Source organism: Sphaeramia orbicularis, chromosome 4, assembly GCF_902148855.1.
Source record: "Sphaeramia orbicularis chromosome 4, fSphaOr1.1, whole genome shotgun sequence".
In the NCBI taxonomy this organism is placed as follows: Eukaryota; Metazoa; Chordata; class Actinopteri; order Kurtiformes; family Apogonidae; genus Sphaeramia; species Sphaeramia orbicularis.
Genome location: NC_043960.1, coordinates 47823224 through 47843445, shown reverse-complemented (window position 1 = coordinate 47843445; position 20222 = coordinate 47823224). Strand labels below are relative to the sequence as shown.

At 38.5% G+C, this 20222-nt stretch overlaps 1 protein-coding gene across 3 annotated transcripts; it reads right to left on the bottom strand.

Annotated features, from left to right (window-relative positions):
- Nucleotides 1-1875: 1875 nt before the first annotated feature.
- Nucleotides 1876-5721, bottom strand: mibp (muscle-specific beta 1 integrin binding protein). 3 transcript variants are annotated; one of them, XM_030132128.1, is made up of 8 exons: nucleotides 5523-5721; nucleotides 4649-4739; nucleotides 4096-4144; nucleotides 3722-3896; nucleotides 2778-2849; nucleotides 2546-2652; nucleotides 2310-2395; nucleotides 1876-2141 (listed from the first exon to the last, which is right to left on the bottom strand). In XM_030132128.1, the coding sequence occupies exons 1-7, from the start codon at nucleotides 5546-5548 to the stop codon at nucleotides 2310-2312; spliced, it is 606 nt and encodes a 201-aa protein (XP_029987988.1). In that variant the 5' UTR covers nucleotides 5549-5721; the 3' UTR covers nucleotides 1876-2141. The 3 variants fall into 3 exon arrangements, with proteins under 3 accessions (XP_029987988.1, XP_029987986.1, XP_029987985.1); XM_030132126.1 differs by having other exon boundaries at nucleotides 1876-2135; XM_030132125.1 differs by having other exon boundaries at nucleotides 1876-2138; nucleotides 5523-5720.
- Nucleotides 5722-20222: the final 14501 nt, after the last annotated feature.

Here is a 20222-nt window from a genome sequence, read left to right as displayed (position 1 = left end):
TCCTAGGATTGCGCTCTTTTGGACAGAGATCTCTGATGTTGTTCCTGGTATCTGCTGGAGCCATCCTCTCAGCTTGGGGGTCACTGCTCCTAGTGCCCCAGTCACTACTGGTACCACTGTTGCCTTCACACCCCACATTTTCCCTATCTCCTCTTTCAGCCCTTGATATTTCTCGAGCTTCTCATGTTCTTTCTGATGTTGCTATCACTTGGGATTGCTATATCTATCACTACCACTGCCTCCCGATGTTTTATCCACCGCCACTATGTCAGGCTCTCACCATCTTGTCGGTCTGGATCTGGAAGTCCCACAGGATCTTGGCTTGTTTGTTCTCTGTCACCTTTGGGGGTGTTTCCGATCTGGACCCTGGGACCTCCAGTCCATACTTGGTACAGATATTCCTGTACACTATGCCCGCTATCTAGTTATGCCGTTCCATGTATGCCATGCCTGCCAGCATCTTACACCCTGCTGTGATGTGCTGGACTGTCTCAGGGGCTTCTTTACACAGCCTACACCTGGGGTCTTGGGACCACTGACTTTGGGGCAGAAGGTTGCCAGTTGGAATCCTGGCAGAAGCGAAGCATGGACCCAGGTGGGGCCTTTACACCATATGCCTATATACCTCTGAATGAGCGTTACAATAAATGATAGAGTCATACCGGCTCGGAAGTCGCCCAGGACAACAAGGTCTATGTCAGGACATCCTGATGTCAAATTGGCCACTGGAACAAGAACATGGAGCAGGGCAGATAAATACACACGTAGTCCATGCTATAACACTATATTGTAACATAATAAGCTACTTATCATTATTACTACTTGCCACTTGTTTCTGCCAGTACTTTCCTTTTTTTGTTTTTCTACTACTTTTATAGTTTTTTTCATGGTTATGTTATTGTATTGCATTTTTCCTTGCGGTATTTCTTGTGTGTAAATATTTGGTGTTGTGGTGCTTTTGGAACCTCAATTTCCTGAAGGATCTGTCCAAGGGATCAATCAAGTTCTATTTAATCAAACACTCTGACTAAAACTGTGGCTATTTTATGCATTAATTGTGCTTTTTTTTTTTTTTAACTTGTATGTACACAAAATATATACTGTATATATAATCCTCAACAAAGACTAAGAAGGTGGATCACCAAATAAATGTACAGTTCAAGTATTTCTAAAAACTTTGATCAAGAAAAATGTTTTGGATAGCTCTGACAGTTCTGATATCACCTGGTTTGGTGAAAGAAAAAAAAAAAGGCTTTCACCAAATAAGATATATTCCCTTATATTAAATGGCATGTGCCAAGGTCAAAGGCCAAAGCAGACATTTTCACTTTAGTTAACAGAAGCATACAGCACATACCACTCCAATATAAAAATATTCCATGAAAATTTGTGTTACTTCTACAACTGACACATCCATTAAATAGATTTTATTATTTAGGAGGAATTAATCTCACTTAATGTCTCAGATCTTACGCTTTCTACTCTGAAAACACTTTAAAATGGTTCCATATGTGAAAATCTGAGCATTTCTGAACTAGGCAAAGCCCAAAATATCACTAATCCAGAGCAAATGGTAGAACCTTAAGTAAAAAAAAAAAAAAAAACTTCATTAAACAATAACGGTTTTATTTTTCTGTATTTAACCACTCTTAGGTTTGTTGATCCAGGTACATATTTGCACAGCTCAGGTTTAAAAAAAAAAAATAGCCAAAAGCCGATATGTTTAAAGATTATTTCTTATAATGTTGTAAATTAACAGATGACTCCCAGTGTGAATAGTCATATAAGCAACATGTGGTATTTAGTGTTGGGTGAAGGATTTATAGATATTGTACTATACATCTATATGTTGTGAAGACAGAGAGAAGCCATGTGCTTTGTGTACGGCATCCAATTTAATTTTAGAAGAAAGCATTGTGCAGATAATGGTCCAGTACAATAAAGCATTTTAACAGTAACATAGTAATGATCTTACCAATCAATTTGAGGTAAAACAAAAATCACCGATTATCTAAAGATAATAAAAAGGTAGCTATAAGTTAACATTGTTTTGTTATATTTACAAAAATAAAATTAAAAAAAAAAATCCTTGGGACTATTTACATCTTCTGTACAGGTGATGGAGATGAGTATTCCTGCTGCAAAAAAAACAAAAACACAAGACAGATGATGAGGTTCTGCACTTTTACATATAAACTGTTAAAATAAACAGGAGAATGTATTGATCATAAATGGCAGATTTTTAAAACTGAGATGGACTTGAAGGCTTTATGGATCTAAATGTCATTGTGCTCCATTATGTTTCTCACCTATAAACAATTGAGCAGCTTGTTCTGAATGTCCTCATACACCTGATTGTAGATGTCTTCTTTGGATTTCAGACCATCCAGGTACTCTGCAGAACACATACAAAAAGTTTAAACAATGGTCAAACTTGTGAAAACCATTATAACTATTAAATTAAATAATCAAGCGTCTCCAAAGAAAAATACAAATTCATAATGAATTTGAGGCTTTAGAAGAATTCTTAAACATGCTGACATACCGAAATTCAAGCCGCTGTCCTCCATCTGCTTCCTGTGCCTCAAGTACATAGGCCACACATGGCCATCGAACAGACCAGGAGGGTCAGGGACAGTGTATTGTCTTGTACTGAAAACAACAGGAAAAATACCTTAATGGAAATATCAACTGAAGGACTAAAATGAGAATAAAAACATGAAATACAGAAAAAAATGTAAATTCACACACACACACACACACACACACACACATACCTTCTTCTCCTCTTGCACTCCTCATAAGGAATGGTGAGGTAATAGCACTTGTTGAAAACATCCAACAAGGGCCTAAAGGGAAAATGAACAGGGTTGTGACAAATGTACAGAGTTCTGATGGCAGTTATGCAACTCCTCCTACTCTCTTATCTATCCCTCTACAGTGTGCTTGACATTCCACCTTTGCACAGGGTACCCATCATCCACCAGTCATGTTTAAGTGTGAGCCACCTTCTGCTAAACCTCTTATCTCAGACTGCAGGGGGGGGACCTGCAGAAGGCCTGCACATGACAGCCAATGGGGATCAAGTAAATCTACCAGGTGGCATGTCCAGAAAAAAGAACCACCCATTTCATAGTTGTTGACATGAATTTCTCAGAATTTAGGAAACACAATGATCCATCCCATTCACATGGTGTTTACATGTGGTAAAGTGTTAAGTAATGACTATCACTACTAATGGATCACTCAATTCCCTCATTATAAACAAAGACACATAAGTCAACTATTGCGTTTCAACCTGACAATATTACTTGTATTAAATAAAGTGTTTCTTACGGGGTGTCTGCACAGTTCTTCAAGGTAAATTTAAGACCCATTTCATGATCTCATTGTGCTGTGTCCAGACTTTAAGGCTTTATATTGTTATAAAACTGTGGCTGATTAATTTGCATATAGGATGTTTCACCAACTATCAGTGAAGGCAATAGTGGGTAGAGAATACTCTTAGGCTTCTAAACTGGAAACACTGACCACATTTTTATGGGTAGATGTTCAGTTCAACAGTAGCTAAGCTTGCATGTTTTTTTTTTGTTTTGTTTTTTTTTAGAGATACTTTGGATTATTTAAATCAAGTTTACAATGGCTTACAGATGAGTTTCTCAAATCACTGTATCAAGGTGCACACTCACAGTTGTGGCACAAAATTATCAGATTATCTTACCGGTAGTTGTACAGCAGAAAGCCCTCTATGATCAGGATGTGGATCTGATCATCAGGATTGGTCACGTCAGTGGTCTGCGACAGCGTGACACCGTGAGAACGGGCAAACTTCACTGGGTTCTCAATCCATCCTTTTACAGTGTTGGTCATGGCCTCCGTATCCAGAGCAGTGATCACTATAAGGTCAGATATAGAGGGGGGAATAATATAGAGAATACAGAGGGAATTAGAATGGATTCACTCAAAATATGTACAAGATTTGAAATGTGTTGTGGAGGTACAGGCGTGTCCATGAAAAATAGTTAGGATGAGATGTCATCTTTGGGGGTGGGGATTTTAACAATGAGTCATTGGCAATCTTCTGTGAACTCTTACCATCCCATTGTCTAAAGCCGTCCTCCCCAACTTCTATCTGATCAGGTTTCTGAAATAACAGTCACCAATAAAACATTGCTGCATCCTCTCAGTGATCTGAACACTCGCAGAGCCCACTCACATGCCAGAATAAAATATACCAATTGCATGCGGACATAGGAAAAAAAAAAAAAAAAAAAAGGAAAAGAGCATGTACAATGCAAGAAATAAAATGCACTACTCTAATTGCAGAGGAAAGCAAAATTAATCACATTAAGGTAAAAAAAAAAAAATAAATAGGTCAAATGTTGGAGAACTTCTGAAGAGATTAAGGACGTTACATTAAAGTTAATTAAGTTCAAGAAATTACAACATTCAACAGAATGAATGAGAAAGAACGGTGACAAGAAAAGATGAGAAACCACATAACGACACTAATCTACATAAAGATAGAGTTTGGAAGCACTAATTACTGTAGCTGTATGCAAGACAAAAGCAGAGTTCTTCAAAAACATAAGACAACTATCACAGCAATAACATGTCAAAAACTCCTTGCATTTCTGCTCCCACTCACCTTGAAGAAGTCATCCTGGTGCACAACACAGCAGTTGGGTAAAGTCTTGATCAGTTTATTTGTCAGAGTGGTTTTGCCACCATTAGTTACTCTGAAAACAGAAAAAATAAAAGTTCACTTTATTTTTGCTGTCAGCTGTAACAAGACTTAAAGCTAAAACCTTCCAAGTATATAGAACGGCACAAAACTGTCATGTGGTGCTCTTTGTTTACTTTAATATTTAGACATTAATTCTTTAAGAAATTTCTCAAAAAACAAAACAAAAACGTAAACGTAGTTTGAGCTTAAACTAATGGAAACAAAAGATTGAATACTTACAAATGTGTAGTTTTAGTAGAGTCAGTAATATGTTAATATGTGTCTGACTTGAGCACTTCTGGATTTTTTTTTTAAATCGACAAAAATAAAAGACATAATGTTCACATTTCCTTTATTGGACGATAGGATGTGAATTATTTCTGATAGTGTTTCATTGTCTGGTTTGGAGCTGTGTTGATGTTAATCTCCCTCCACTTTTCATCACGTCACGCGGTAATTTTCAAAAATCCCGCTCGATTTATCACAACAAACAAACCGGACACGACTTTTCACCGACCGGCTGCAGACTGACGCATGCTGGCAGGCATCTCCAAAAACAACATCTATTAACACCAACACTACCATAAAATAAAACTACTGACACATAGCACTACTTTTACCAAATAACATATCACTCCGACATTCACAAAGATATCTATCTCAGTTCATATGATATAAACTCCATTCTACTTCCTGTCAATGTGACAAACACACTTCGTTATTTCAATAAAACAGAGGTAAAGACATGCACTAACATGAGCAAATAAGGGAGTGTTTTACTTAAATTATGACTTACCCGCCAATTCCTATAATGTATTTCATTTTGTCTTCTCTTCTTGCCAGTCCTATAAAACGACAGCAAAACCAACAGACACAAGTTTCTCAGAAAAGCCGAGACAACAATGTCCAACAACGAAAACGCTTTTAAATGTTCTTTCAATCACTCCTAACATCTACGTTTCCAACTATTGCTCTATCAACGTTGAGCGCGAGACGCTGAAATTTATACCTCCTGCTTCGCGTTGCGTCACCGTTTACGTTACGCTCGTGGTCGGAGGAGAACCAGCCAGACGTGCTCGTGCTCTACGTGCGTCCGCAGACCTAGCCAATCGTTTGTCGCGTTCTCACAAGGTTACAGTCTCTAGCCAATCGCAGCTTTTTGAAGACATTACATAGCCCAAAGCCAGCTGCTCGTGCCAATCAGCGGCTCGTAGTACTGTTCCATTCAGAAATATGTTCAGCTGACCGGCGTCACCGTGGAAAAGTACAGAATGGAGTCTAGAGGGGTCAACAGGCAAATGGGGGTGGGTTTGGACTGGAGTTTACCGGTAAAATGATGTTTCAGAGGTTCAGTTTTTGTCCATTACGGATAACATTACACATGGATAACAATAATTGACTTTTATACACGAAGGTCCCATTGGAACACTAGATCCAGAGCTGCAGGCAGCTATCGATCATTATCTACAATTCAATTCGATTAATGAATTATTGGGTGAAAAAAAATGTAAAATGTGGAAAAAAAAAAACATGCCTGAAAATGACAAAGAACTTGTCCTTTATTCCAGAACCAGCTGAAACAACAGCCACAAAAAGTATAAAAGTAAATAGAAATAACAATAATAACAGCACTGTAAAAGTATATATATAACAAGTGGTGCCCCTCCCATGTATTTCATCCATTATAAGTAAATGTGAAGATTTTTAAAAATCATCAAAAAAAAAAAAACAAAAAAAACAAAACCATCTTTGACCTACTTATCCCAAAATGTAATGAAATCTATTTTGGGTCACTGGCAATCTATAAACCCAAACTGGTATGAATTGAACCGATAGTTTTGCTGCTAGAGTGTTAACAAACAAAGAAACAAACAAACCACAAACGATACCCCTTGCCTTCCCTCCAGGGGGCAGGCAACAAACCAAACCAAAAACAATACCCCTTGTGTCTCCTTCGGGGGGGCAGAGTAAAAATATCTATTGATAAAAACAACAACAAAACAACTTAAGATGGAACTGACATACAACTTTTAAAAATATATAGACAAATATTTTCAATGTTTGTGTGAAAACTTAAAAGTTTAAACGGGTAAGTGAAGGTTACCCAGTGAAGAACAGTACAGACATTTTTTGCCTTTTGGTCCTCATTTCTTCTGAGTTATGCTCCATGTTTTTTTTGTCGATCCTGGCGTCATGTGCATCACAATATGCGTCCATGTGGAATGTAACTAATTTGAAGTACTTGAGTATTTTCATTTTATATTGCTTCATAGTCTTTATAGTCATAGTTTACATAAATATTGTACTTTTTACTACTATACAGATGCAACTGAGCAGTTATGCTAACTCTAGCATAATCACATTTATGTTATATGCTACACTCATTCATGTGAAATGTAGATTCTTTATGGGGTTAGAATTTTCTCTTCTCTCTTAAACTCAATATACTCTCTAAAAACCTTCTTGGATTCAGTGGAAAATGTATTGTCACAAAGCTGAAAACAGGCTCTAAAAAAGTTGGATGTATGATTCTCAAAGTATAGTGAACATATAATGATCTTATAGAGTATTCTGCATTTCTGTACATTAAAACACCTAATTTGACAGATGCATATAAATGTTGTTCTACTTCTACACTTTGATGTCAGTGAGACAGCTTATTTTACTACAGTATTTTAATTTTTCCTCACAGGGAGATGAAAATTACACAATGAAAATACACATTTCTTTGGTTAAAACATGAACCCAAGTGTTGTAGCTTCAGAGAGACCTCACAATGGAGTTGAATGTGATGTGAATATTCTGACCAGTCATCCTCCTCACAGTGTGGTTTGAGGTGCTGCTGACCCCATTTTCACAGCTTATGTGTTTCTATTTGTGTGTGTGTGTGTGTGTGTGTGTGTGTGTGTGTGTGTGTGAGAGAGAGAGAATGTGGAATATGAATACAGTCTCAATCTCCCAGGGTCAGTGGTCAACCGTGAGCACTTCACACTCTCTGAGTTTGTGTGAAATAGAGAAGGGTTCAATGAGCGACTCATGACTGGTGGTCTTGTGGTCTAGGTGACATCACAGGACTCCCTGTGACACTTCTAGAGAAGCCCTTTTCAGAGCTTTGTGACCCCTCAGCTTGTTTAAGCCATAAAGACCCAAACATCCACAACCACCAAGAGAATTTACTGATCTGAACTGTTGAATACCTGTTGATCCAATAATTCTATCAGTACATGTCAATAATTGGTGTAAAATACAGTTTGTTGTCTTTTCATGGTCATCACATATGACCCATTTGGACGTTCATAGGGTCCATAGTTACCATGGAAACACTGTCAGCTTCAACAACACTGGTTCTCTGGTAAATCCCATGGAGTTGGACCAATGACAGTGGATGGACACACTAGGTTTATGTTCAATTAATGATAGATTTTGTTGAAAAAGTAACATTGTCTTCAGTTTTCTCTATTTTTCTGATACAATAAAACACAACTTTACTCTGAGTTTTTGTGAATGGCTACATGATCAGTAAAATAAATATGGGAAAAGACCTGATTTTCACTGAAAAAACACAAAATACAGAAGATAATATTATAATAAATGGTGATAAATCACTTAAAGAAGGTTAAATATAGAGAAAAAGTCATTTTTGAACGGCCACAAATGTCACACTGGGTCCTAATGGGTTAAACAGGTAAAGTCATACATGTAGACACACAGAGTGTGTGTGTGTGTGTGCGTGCGTGCGTGTGTGTATGTGTGTGTGTGTGTGTGTGTGTGCGTGTGTGTGCGTGCGTGTGCGTGTGTGTCTGTATGTGTGTATGTCTGTATGTCTGTATGTATGTGTATATACCAGGGCTCACCAACCAGGGCTCACCAACACGGTGCCCGCGGGCACCAGGTCGCCCGCAGGGATCACGCGAGTCGCCCGCAGGTCTGTTCTAAAAATAGAACTAGTTCAGGGTTCTCCAACACGTTGCTCGCGGTCTACCGGTGGTTCGCCAAGGGTCACTAATATGAGAACACAAAGTTGATTCGTCATTTGGTAGAACAGATCTAAATTTCCACCCAATCAAAATTACAAGTGTCCCCCTCCCGAGATGACACGGTCAGCTAGCTGTCAATCAAACTTTAGCGCTGGTTTGCTGTCTGTCATTGGAGAGGGGTGGGGCCCAGGATGAGCCACATGCCAGGCAGGTAGTGGGTTTAGCCCCGCAACGATGTGGGCTGAATGTAGTCAGGGAGTTATTTTCACCAACGATGAGGCACGGACTTCTGTTTGACAAATGTGAAAGACGAGTGTGTGTGTGTGATCTGTGGTGCGTTCTGGAAGTCAGTAAAAGATGCAACGTGGAGCGGAACTTCACCAAAGTTCACAGCAACTTTTCTGGAGATTCCCCGGTGGGAATCAGCCTCCGTGAAGAGAAGGTAAAAGAGCTGAAAACTAAAGTCCAAAAACAACAGTCCATGTTCACTAAACTGACCAAGGACAGCGCTTCAGCAGAGGCATCAGTAAAGTGGTTCACATCCTGGACAAGCGCAAACATATGTACACTATCTGCGCATGCGCTCAGACAGCGGGAGTCAGACCTGAATAGGTGCCTCTGCGTTTGACTCCAGTGTGATGACTGTAGAAGTGACGGGGATGGTGGATTTATGTGCACAAAGTTCTGGTTTTAATTAATATGTTTTGACAGCATACGTGAATTTAGAAAAGGTCAAATCCTTCAGAAATACAGCAGCACATGCTGGTGAAGTTTTATTGTGTGAGTGACAGCGTTCCTTTTCACAGTTTCAAAGTATTAAAAATGCACATACAGGTGTGTATTATTTATTTTTAGTAATTCTATAAAAATATGCAGGATTGTTCCATTTCATAATTTTTGACATAGTATTAAAATATTTAGGAATACAGCATGCAAATAATTGTATTTGTTTTTTTCTACTTTTGATTTTCTTAATTAAAGTAAAATTATAGTTTCATATTAACACTTGTTAAGTATTGTAAATGTTAAAACAAAGATATATAAATAAATAAAATAAATGAAGAGCACAATGTTACAAATGTATGATACAAAATATGTATATGTATGAAAAATAGCTATATAAATAAATGTTGCTAAATTAGAGTAGCCCTCCGGCAACTTCATTAGGTAAAAGTAGCCCACAGAAGAGAAAAGGTTGGTGACCCCTGGTATATAGTGCAACAAATCCAGTCGTGAAATTTCCTCACTCCTAAATATTCCACAGTCAACTGTCAGATGTATTATAAGAAAGTGGAAGTGTTTGGGAACAACAGCAACTCAGCCACGAAGTGGTGGGCCACATAAACTGACGGAGCGGGGTCAGCAGATGCTGAGGCGCATGGTGCGAAGAGGTCGCCAACTTTCTGCAGAGTCAATTGCTACAGACCTCCAAACTTCATGTGGCCTTCAGATTAGCTCAAGAACAGTGCACAGAGAGTTTCATGGAATGGGTTTCCATGGCCGAGGAGCTGCATCCAAGCCATACATCACCAAGTGCAATGCAAAGTGCCGGATGCAGTGGCGTAAAGCTCGCCGCCACTGGACTCTAGAGCAGTGGAGGCGTGTTCTCTGGAGTGATAAATCGCGCTTCTCCATCTGGCAATCTGATGGACGGGTCTGGGTTTGGCGGTCGCCAGGAGAACGATTCTTGTTGGACCGCATTGTGCCAAGTGTAAAGTTTGGTGGAGGGGGGATTATGGTGTGGGGTTGTTTTTCAGGAGCTGGGCTTGGCCCCTTAGTTCCAGTGAAAGGAACTGTGAATGCTTCAGCATACCAAGACATTTTGGACAATTCCATGCTCCCAACTTTGTGGGAACAGTTTGGAGCTGGCCCCTTCCTCCTCCAAACATGCCTGTGCACCAGTGCACAAAGCAAGGTCCATAAAGACAAGGATGACAGAGTCTGGTGTGGATGAACTTGACTGGCCTGCACAGAGTCCTGACCTCAACCCCATAGAACACCTTTGGGATGAATTAGAGCGGAGACTGAGAGCCAGGCCTCCTCGTCCAGCATCAGTGTGTGACCTCACAAATGCGCCTCTGGAAGAATGGTCAAAAATTCCCATGAACACACTCCTAAACCTTGTGGACAGCCTTCCCAGAAGAGTTGAAGGTGTTATAACTGCAAAGGGTGGACTGATGTCATATTGAACCCCATAGACTAGGAATGGGATGTCACTGAAGTTCATATATATATATATATATATATATATATATATATATATATATATATATATATATATATATATATATGTGCACGGTCCGCCACTGATAAATCAATCAATCAATCATTCAATCAATCAGTCAGTGGTAGACCGTGCATTTCACACCTAGGCCTTCAGGGGTGCTCCGTCTGAATCAGTCCACCCCTCAATAACTATTTTATGGTTATAAAAACCATCGTTTTCAGCAGAAATGCAGTATAAAGAGACGTTGCATCGCAGATAAGTAAGTGGTGTAGCCACAATAAATGCCTTTACTGAATAAACAAACCCGGGGTACACAAGTCTCCTTCTACTGCAGCTACAGCTGCAACACACATAAAAAAGCATCAATAATAATCTCATTAAAGCCTCAGTCACAAATGCAGTTACGAACAGCTACGAACACCGTGCGAATGATTTATGGACCCTTTCATACGACCTTCTCAAGGCGGCCGTATGAGAATGGAGTGTTCATGGAGTGTTCATGGACCGTTCCTAATCAGGTGAGCAATGTTGTCCAAGATTTTCTACGAATGTAGTACGCACTACCTTTTCGCACAGCACACTAACGAATGCCTTATGAACTACGTAAGAACAACACACGACATTTGTGGATCAGGAGGCCTTTCTAGGACCCACATGTTTCTGCGGTGGCCGCAAGTAGATCTCAAGAACACATTACGGTGTTATTAGGGGTCCCTTACGGCGTTCACACAAACAGACGCACAGACAGAGGTTCGCACGGCTTTCATAAGGTGGACGTATGGTCAAGTGTGGCAGTAGTATGACATTCATGCGACATTTGTGGCGTTCTTAGAGGAGTCGAATAAAAACTGTCAAGACAGAGTGAATGATTGGACTCAAATGCACGGTGCGGAACATATAAAGAATAAAGTGTTTTATTAACAGAAAAAAAAGTTTGAAAAAACAACACCAAACCTGCAGAGAGATAATGCACAGTCCACAGCACCCAGGTGACGAGGATCAGGCTGATGGAGAGAATGTGCATGACGGACGGTTAGTGTTTTTAACGTTAAGTTCCTTCTATTATTCTTATGTATCTTTGTTTTATTCTTAAACTTTCTACTTCAAATTTCTTAATTTGTTGTCTTACTATGACTCCTAATTTTTAACATTACGGGTCAGTTTTCCCACAGTAATGTGTGATTTCAGCATCTCAGACAGAGCATGATCCCAAACACAGAAAATGTACATTCGAAAACATTTAATGTTAAAAAAAAAAAAAAAAAAGCTTACCGTAATTTAACTCTTTCATGCATAGCAGTCGCTACAGTGGACAGTTAATCTACAGCTGTTCTCTTGTATATTCATGGGTTTGTTGTTTTAGTTCCATATCAGCCAACACAGTGGACGCTTATGCATCATCTCATACTTTGCAATTCATACCATTACTGTAACTTTGGTGTTCTTGATAAACCTCATCTGCAGTAACATGTTTGAGTGTAAATCAATTGCTAGTTGTTATTAGATTGTAATTAACAGTTTTCTTGATCAAAAAGTTGTTGGTTTTTGCATATTATCTCCATGAAGTGAGTAATAACTAGTATTAGAGTATGATAAAATGTGAGAAAACATCAGATTAGCTACATTTTAAAAAAAAATTCTTTCATAGTTTTCACACAGTACATCACTTTCTGATATTGCATTTTAAATACATGTTTCTTTGCTTAAAAAATTAAATGCATGGTGTCTAGTTGAGTGGACATTTTTGTAACTCCATTAAAAATAGGCTTATTAAAAAATTTCAATCACATTGTTTTTTTCATGCCTAAAGAGAAATAAAAACACTCAGGAAAAAATTCTTGAGTAAGGTCCTCATAATTCATGCATCAAAGGGTTAATGTCTGAAAAGAACACACACACACACATATACACACACACACACACACACACACACACACACACACACTGTGTGTGTGTCTCCCTATCTCTCTCTCTCTCTCTCTCTCTCTCTCTCTCTCTCTATATATATATATATATATATATATATATATATATATATATATATATATGTATATATATGTATATATATATATATATATATATATATATATATATATATATATATATATATGTGTGTATTAGGCCTGTAATGATACACAAAATTTTCAGTAGGTTTTCGGTTTTGAAAGCCACGGTCCTTTTTTTTTTGGGGTTCGGTACGGGAAGAAACAAAACCCCTCAAAATGTCTTTAATGCATGTATTATGAATTTTTGAACATTTTTCCACCAATTTTTGGAGACAATAGAATATAGAAAGACAGGAATAATAGAATTCTGCTGCTATAAATCAAATAGAAAATAAAATAAATAAAATCTTTCTAAATGTATCTCAAACATTAGCATTGCACTTTTCCCTGACAGTCCCGCCTCTAACCTAATTATCACTCTCCGATTGGCTCTGCGGTTTTGCTATCATACATGTGATTGGCCGACCCCGCTGTTACTCCATCTACTTGTAAACGCTACAGTTACCCGCTAACTGGACAGGACAGGGAAAAAAAAAGTTGGACCGGACAGGAGGCAGTTCGTATCTCCAACCGCTTAGCGTAAGTTGTCAACATGTATGCATTTGTTCTGCTTGGACCACGTCAGCTAGATGGATTTAAATATCAGAGGTGTCATTTACATTTACATTATTACAGGTGTCTGTTTGCCTGCATGTGTGCGTATGCGTGTCCATGCGTGCAGGGCCGGTTAGTGGCATAGGCTGATAACTAATGACATGATAATTTCTCATTAATTGTCTTAAAAATAAAGAAATGACAGGAAAAAAAAAACACAACAACCCCCCTGTAATTTCTCGAATGAGCTCTCCCAGACCGGTGCTCACTGTGTGTGTGAGTGACAGAGATAGAGGCAGAGACTGTGTCAGACAGGTGTTGAACTAAGCATCCAGGTGAATGAAAAGGCCTTCAAGGCCTTAGCTGCACAGTTTAGAAGCAGAGAAAAGAGGAGGCAGAAAAGTAATCCAATTATAGAGGTATGGAACCTTTTATAATGTTAAAAAAAAACCTTTGATGTTACTAGCTACAGCTAGCTGAACTGAAAGGAAGCAAAGTTGGCTAATAATGGAACTGTAGATGATTAAGATATGAGATGTCTGCTAAGGTGTCTGGGTTACTGCTGCTGAACTGGTTTATATATGTTTCTATGTGGTTTATATATGTTTCTATATGGTTTCTATATGTTTCTATAAGGTTTCTATATATTTCTATGCGGTTTACTGCTGGTTGGCTGGTTTCTGTAAGTTTCTATTTGGTTTATATCTGTTTCTATGTGATTTACTGCTAGTTGGCTGGTTTATAAATGTTTCTGTCTAAGTCATTTATGTTTCTATATGGTTTACTGCTAGTTGGCTGTTTGATGTATGTTTCTATGTGGTTTATGTATGTTTCTATCTGATTTATTTATGTTTCTATATGGTTTACTGGTGGTTGGCTGGTTTATATATGTTTCTATCTGATTTATTTATGTTTCTATGTGGTTTACTGCTGGCTGCTCTGTGTATCTCCTCTCCGTGCCCCCCCCCCCCCCATATGTATGCACATGTGTTTGTGTGCATTTATGTGTTTTTTAAGCGGGGGGGGGGGGCACCAAATTCATATCTCGCCTAGGGTGCCAAAATGGCTAGAACAGACCGACTATGATTGTTTGCTTATTTAATCAGCTATACATGACGTGAAATTATGATCGCCAATGCAAAAAGACCCCATGCTGCCTTGGAGCACTTTTGTGTCCCCACCAATGTCAGAATCAAACCTACTCCCTTGTCCATAACTAACGTAACTAACGCTGGCATGAAACGAAAGTGAAACTTTACATACTTTCAACGTCCAACTCCCAGGTTCTGTTCCTCTATTATACAGCGTGTGTGTGACAGAGACAGACAGAGAGAGAGAGACAGAGCTAGTGTAAGTGTTTTAGAACTACCGTAGTTCATAGGGACCAAACAGCATTGGTCTTATCGTTTCTTTCCCCGCTGTTGTCTTTCACCTGAACCTGAACTAATCCCAAACGGGACTGCAATGATGGCAGAGGGTCTTCAATCTCTTCCTTCCAGGTTCACATCATATTTGTTGTTTTTTTTAACCTTATGGCAGCTGCTATTTCATATTTCGGCTCAATGTGTGCTCCTTCAATATGTCCATGTGGAACTTAGGCGGATTTAAAGTTCCGTCTTCCATTCCTTTTTCTTTTTCTCAACATACTGTGCCGTTTCGGTACAGCTGTGTACTGAACCAAACAGGTGCGTACTGAAACAGTTCGGTATATGTATCGTTACACACACACACACACGCACATACATACATATATATATATATATATATATACATATATATATATATATATATATATATACACACACACACACACACACACTACCGGTCAAAAGTTTTAGAACACCCCAGTTTTTCCAGAATTTCCTTGAAAATGATGCAGTTTAATGTCTCAGTGTACTCTGAAATTAAAGCATAGAACAAATAAACAATTGAAGTTAAAAAAGAAATCATGGAATCAGTTTAGAAACCAAAATGTATTCTAAACTTTTGACTCATCAAAGTAGCCACCTTTGGCAGATATCACAGTTGAACACACTCGTGGCATTCTTTCTACAATGGAAATCAAATATTCTTCAGAAAGTTCTTCCCAACTCTGTTGCAGAAGTTCCCATAAATGTGTAGCACTTGTAGGTTACTTTGCTTTCACTCTTCTGTGCAGTTCATCCCAAACCAGGTCGATGGGGTTGAAGCCTGGAGACTGTACTGGCCACTCCATGTTTTCAAGCTTACCATCTAGTTCTTTCTTCAGGTAGTTCTGGCATTGCTTGGCCTTATGTGTTGGGTCATTATCTTGCTGTAGGATGAAGCCCTGACCAACTAGGCGCATCCCAGAGGGTACTGCATGGCGCTACAGAATGCTGTGGTAGCCGTTTTGGTTCAGGGTGCCTTTCACTCTGTACAAGTCACCGACCCTGGATCCAGCAAAACAGCCCCAGACCATCACACTTCCTCCTCCATGTTTGACAGGTGATGTCACACACTGAGGAACCATCCTTTCACCTTCTCGACGGCATACATAAGTCCTGCGGGATGAACCGAAGATTTTAAATTTGGATTCATCAGTCCATAACACCTTCCAGTCTTCAGTAGTCCACTGACGGTGTTTCATGGCCCAGGCAAGCCTCTTTGTTACTCTGAAGTCTCAGCAGTGGCTTTCTTGCTGTAACTCAAAGTCTTCTCTTCACAGTTGTAACTGAGACTTGCTTTCTACAACCACTATTGCACTGTGCTTGAAGCTGTTGTCCTGTGAGTTGCCTATCACGCAAGCCGTTGACTCAGAAACTTGTCTTCTGATTCTGTTGTGGCTTTGGGTCTGCCAGACCCCTTCTAGTCAGTATTTCCCCCAGTTTCTGAGTGCCTTTTGATGGTGAAGGAAACTGGACTTACTGACACTTTGACTTTCTTGGCAGTTTCTCTGTAGGAAACAGCTACATTTTATAAGTGCCATGGTCTGTCTCTCTTCTATCATCAATTGCCTTTTCCTTGCTGTTTTTATTTTAACACACTACTTTCTGCAGTACAATACTGTTCAAATAATGCTCACAACGGTATGGTACCAAAGTGTGTTCCAACACTACTTTTATGCAGACAGAGGGGGTTGTAAGTAATTAAGAAATGTTGGGACACCTGTAGGAATTGGTAGCACCAACTTTCAAGGCTTGATCAACCTCTATTGCTGCAGAACTGCTTTAAGTTGTAAACCCATTTCTTGTTTGCCTTTTTGTATAATTCTGAAATGTACATTATTTTTCAGTTTTGTTTAACCTTACCTTTTTTTTTTTTTTTTTTTTTAACCTCTGGCAGTTCACCACTTACCTTTGTACCATTTCAAGCTGTTCATTGGACTTGAACTGCTTGAATTTCAATAGAAAACTAGAAAAATTGGAGTGTTCTAAAACTCTTGACCGGTAGTGTATATTTACACTACAGGATAAAGACTAGAGAACTGAATTCATTATTTAACCATACATTTGTTTTAAAGCCAGTATTTTCCCCATCATAACATGAAAGTGAAGCACTTAACGGATTTTTGTTCCCCAGCTGAATAAAAAAGAAACAATGCAGAGTTCTCTACTATGCTTTTCCTATCCTTTGTAGGTCACACAATTAGTTTTTACTTTCAGCAAGATATTGAGTCTATAGAGTGACTTTGTTTAAGTAAATTTTACTTCACTTTAACTCTGCAAACAATAACTAATTGTATTAAAATAGTAATCTGTGAAATCTAAATTAGTTATAGCAGATGGTGTAACAGACTGAGTACAAAGCCTGAATCCAAATGCAAGACCAGCAAACTGATGTAAGATTGAGTGTGTTTATTTAACACAATCACAGGGAATAAAGCACTACACAGATAAATTAACACGTCTGTGAAGGCGTTGGTCTCTGGACTCGTCGTCCGGGCTATGAGCGGGGTCAGCAGGCGGTCAGCACAGCTGAGCTGAAGTAATCCCGACAGCAACCCAACTAGGGCAGAAAAAAGGGATGTCAAAAAAAACAGACCAGGTCATACACAGGTAGGCTAAACAGAAGGCAATGGGACATGAGGAGCAGGCTTAACTCACGGTCAGTAATCCAGGCGAACGGTCAAACACACAGGTAAACGATGGAGGCTGAGGTATCACAGGGAGTAAGCAGAATCAGAAGTCAGGTAAACGAACCAGGTCACAACAGACGAGCAGGCAAAACAGGAACAGGCAGAATCGGTGGTTGATAGACAAAAACAGGTCGAAACAGACAGACAGGATCCAAGAAACGCTGGTAAGTAAGCACACAAGTGTAGCAAACAAACTGGCAAAGACAGAGGGCAAGACACAGGGTTTAAATACACAAGAGGGCAGGAAGACAATTAGACACAGGTGGAACACATCAGGGCGGAGGCAGGTAATCAGGCACGGGTGGAACAATCAAGGAGGGGAAGTAAAAACACCAGACACGACACACGAGGGAACCTTAACAAAATAAAACAGGAAATGACAGACAAAACAGAATAGACAGACAAGACAGACAAAATCCAGACACAGTCTGGGAGCCGACATGACAGATGGCCTTTTCTTTCATAAAAATTTGAAAATGAGACTATTTAAGCACATAATATTTACCTTATATATCAGAATAATTGATTCACTTTTTTGTGGAAATCTACAACCCATGTGTCTTTTAAAATAAATATTGTAATAGTAATTGTTCAAAATGATGTGAAAATGCAATTTTAATGCAGTCGTCCTGCAGGACTTCCAAATGTCCATTATAAACTTTTTTAAACAATAAACAGTTCTAAATGTTTTCTATGCTCTCTAATTACATGATCTATAAAGGAGAAAAGGATGATTAAGACAGTGATTAAAAAGAAATTAATACACACTTGAGGCACAAATACTATAGGATGTTACAGTTTTAACAGTTAAATAGAAGCATGTTCTGAGTCATTGTCAGTTAACTTGAATTCACTGCTGTAATTCATTATTGTAAGGAACTGATAATAAAGGAACAGTCAGAAATCTGAACTTGAATATACTCCATACATTTTATGTCATTTTGTTAGAATGTGTTAAGACAACCATCAACTCACATCCCTGTAGAGTCAGATTGTCTTTGCTGCATAAATATGTAGTTAATATAGTTAATAAGCGAATACTCCTGATCATGAGGAACTATTTATTTAGTTTTATTTACAAGGCAGAAACAATGTAAAGAACATCATAGATATCAATCAATGATCATTCTTCCAACTTCAAATTGTGCTTTTGAAGTCAAAATGAAAAGTTGGTCATAATAACAATCTCTGCGAACCTCACACATAATAGATGAGTTGACATGATGTGGTAATTTCCATTGCAGCTAAAAACTAAGGCCATGCTACATGTTTCCTCGCCATCTCTTATATTGAATTATTTCTTTAAACCACAGATGTCAAACATATGGCCCATGGGCCAAAACCGTCCTGTCAGTGGGTCCAATACAGCCCGTGGGTTGAATTTGTGATATGTAAAAATTATACTGACGATATTTACAATGAAGGATGTCAAAATAATTTTAGTTCGGGGAGCCACAGACAGACCAATTCGATCTGAAGTGGGTCAGACCAGTAAAATAATAACATAATAATCTCTATATAATGACAGCTGCACATTTTTCTCCTTATTTTTCTGTAAAAAGGTAAAATTACATGAAAATGTTTACATTTAGAAGCTGTCCTTTTACAAAAAAAAAAATGTGAATAATCTGAACAAATATGAACTTGAAATTTTAACAATATTCTCTCTCTTACTAAATGTTTTGTGTATTTGTAGATCCACTGTGATCTGTAAGTTGTAATGTACATGTGTAAATGATAAACTGAGGCATAATATTGTTAAAATTGCACTTATTTTTCTTAAGAAATTTCAGGCAGTTCATGCTATTCAGATTTTTAATGAAACTCTGTAGATGTAAACATTGTCATAATGTAACTTTACTTTTTTCACTGTTATTATTTTACTGGTCCGGCTCGCTTGAGATCGTACTGGGCTGAATGTAGCCCCTGAACTAAAATGACTTTGACACCCCTGCTTTAAACCATCTGTTTTTAATGTGGGCACTTGGTCAGTACACAGTAGCTGACAACCCCTGAAACAGGGGCAGATTTCCTACAGGGATGATGGTTTCTGAGTCAGGACTGTTCAGTCAAACACATAAATGCCTGAGGAGCTGCTCAGACTGATGCAAAAACAGCTGACAGGAGCTGAACATTCCTGTATCATGAAGGCATTAATGAGGAAGGAAAATCAGAACTGACATGGCACTTCAGTAACACACATTTTGTGAGACAGTTTTTCAGTACTAAAGAAATCTAAATCTATGTCCATGCTCCATTAACAGCAACCAAACTGCATGGGCTTAAAGTCATGCAAAAATAGTCTGCCACATTCTGTATGGAAAAACTTTGTTAAAAACCTAATATAATTGTGCAAAACAATAGCAGCAGTGTACATGAAGTACATGTACACATTTGTTTACAAAAATAAAACGTCTAACTCCAGAGCCCTCCTGCTATAACAAGACAAGTGAGTATTGAACAGATGGAAGACATGAGGGAAAATCAGTCGCCTCCCGAAAAAATTGTGCTTACATTAAAAGTTTTATCATTGCAAGAAACCCACCTAAGCTCAGTTATCAAATGTCTTTAACTGACCAACTACTCACTTAAATAC

What these genes read in the sequence shown, in the direction of transcription:
- mibp (XM_030132128.1), bottom strand. Translation starts at nt 5,548, where the DNA reads ATGAAATACATTATAGGAATTGGCGG. An exon ending in GAGTGCAAGAGGAGAAGAAG is followed by an intron (nt 2,653 to 2,777) that starts GTATGTGTGTGT and finishes TGTTGTTTTCAG; the next exon opens with TACAAGACAATACACTGTCC. An exon ending in GGACAGCGGCTTGAATTTCG is followed by an intron (nt 2,396 to 2,545) that starts GTATGTCAGCAT and finishes TGTGTTCTGCAG; the next exon opens with AGTACCTGGATGGTCTGAAA.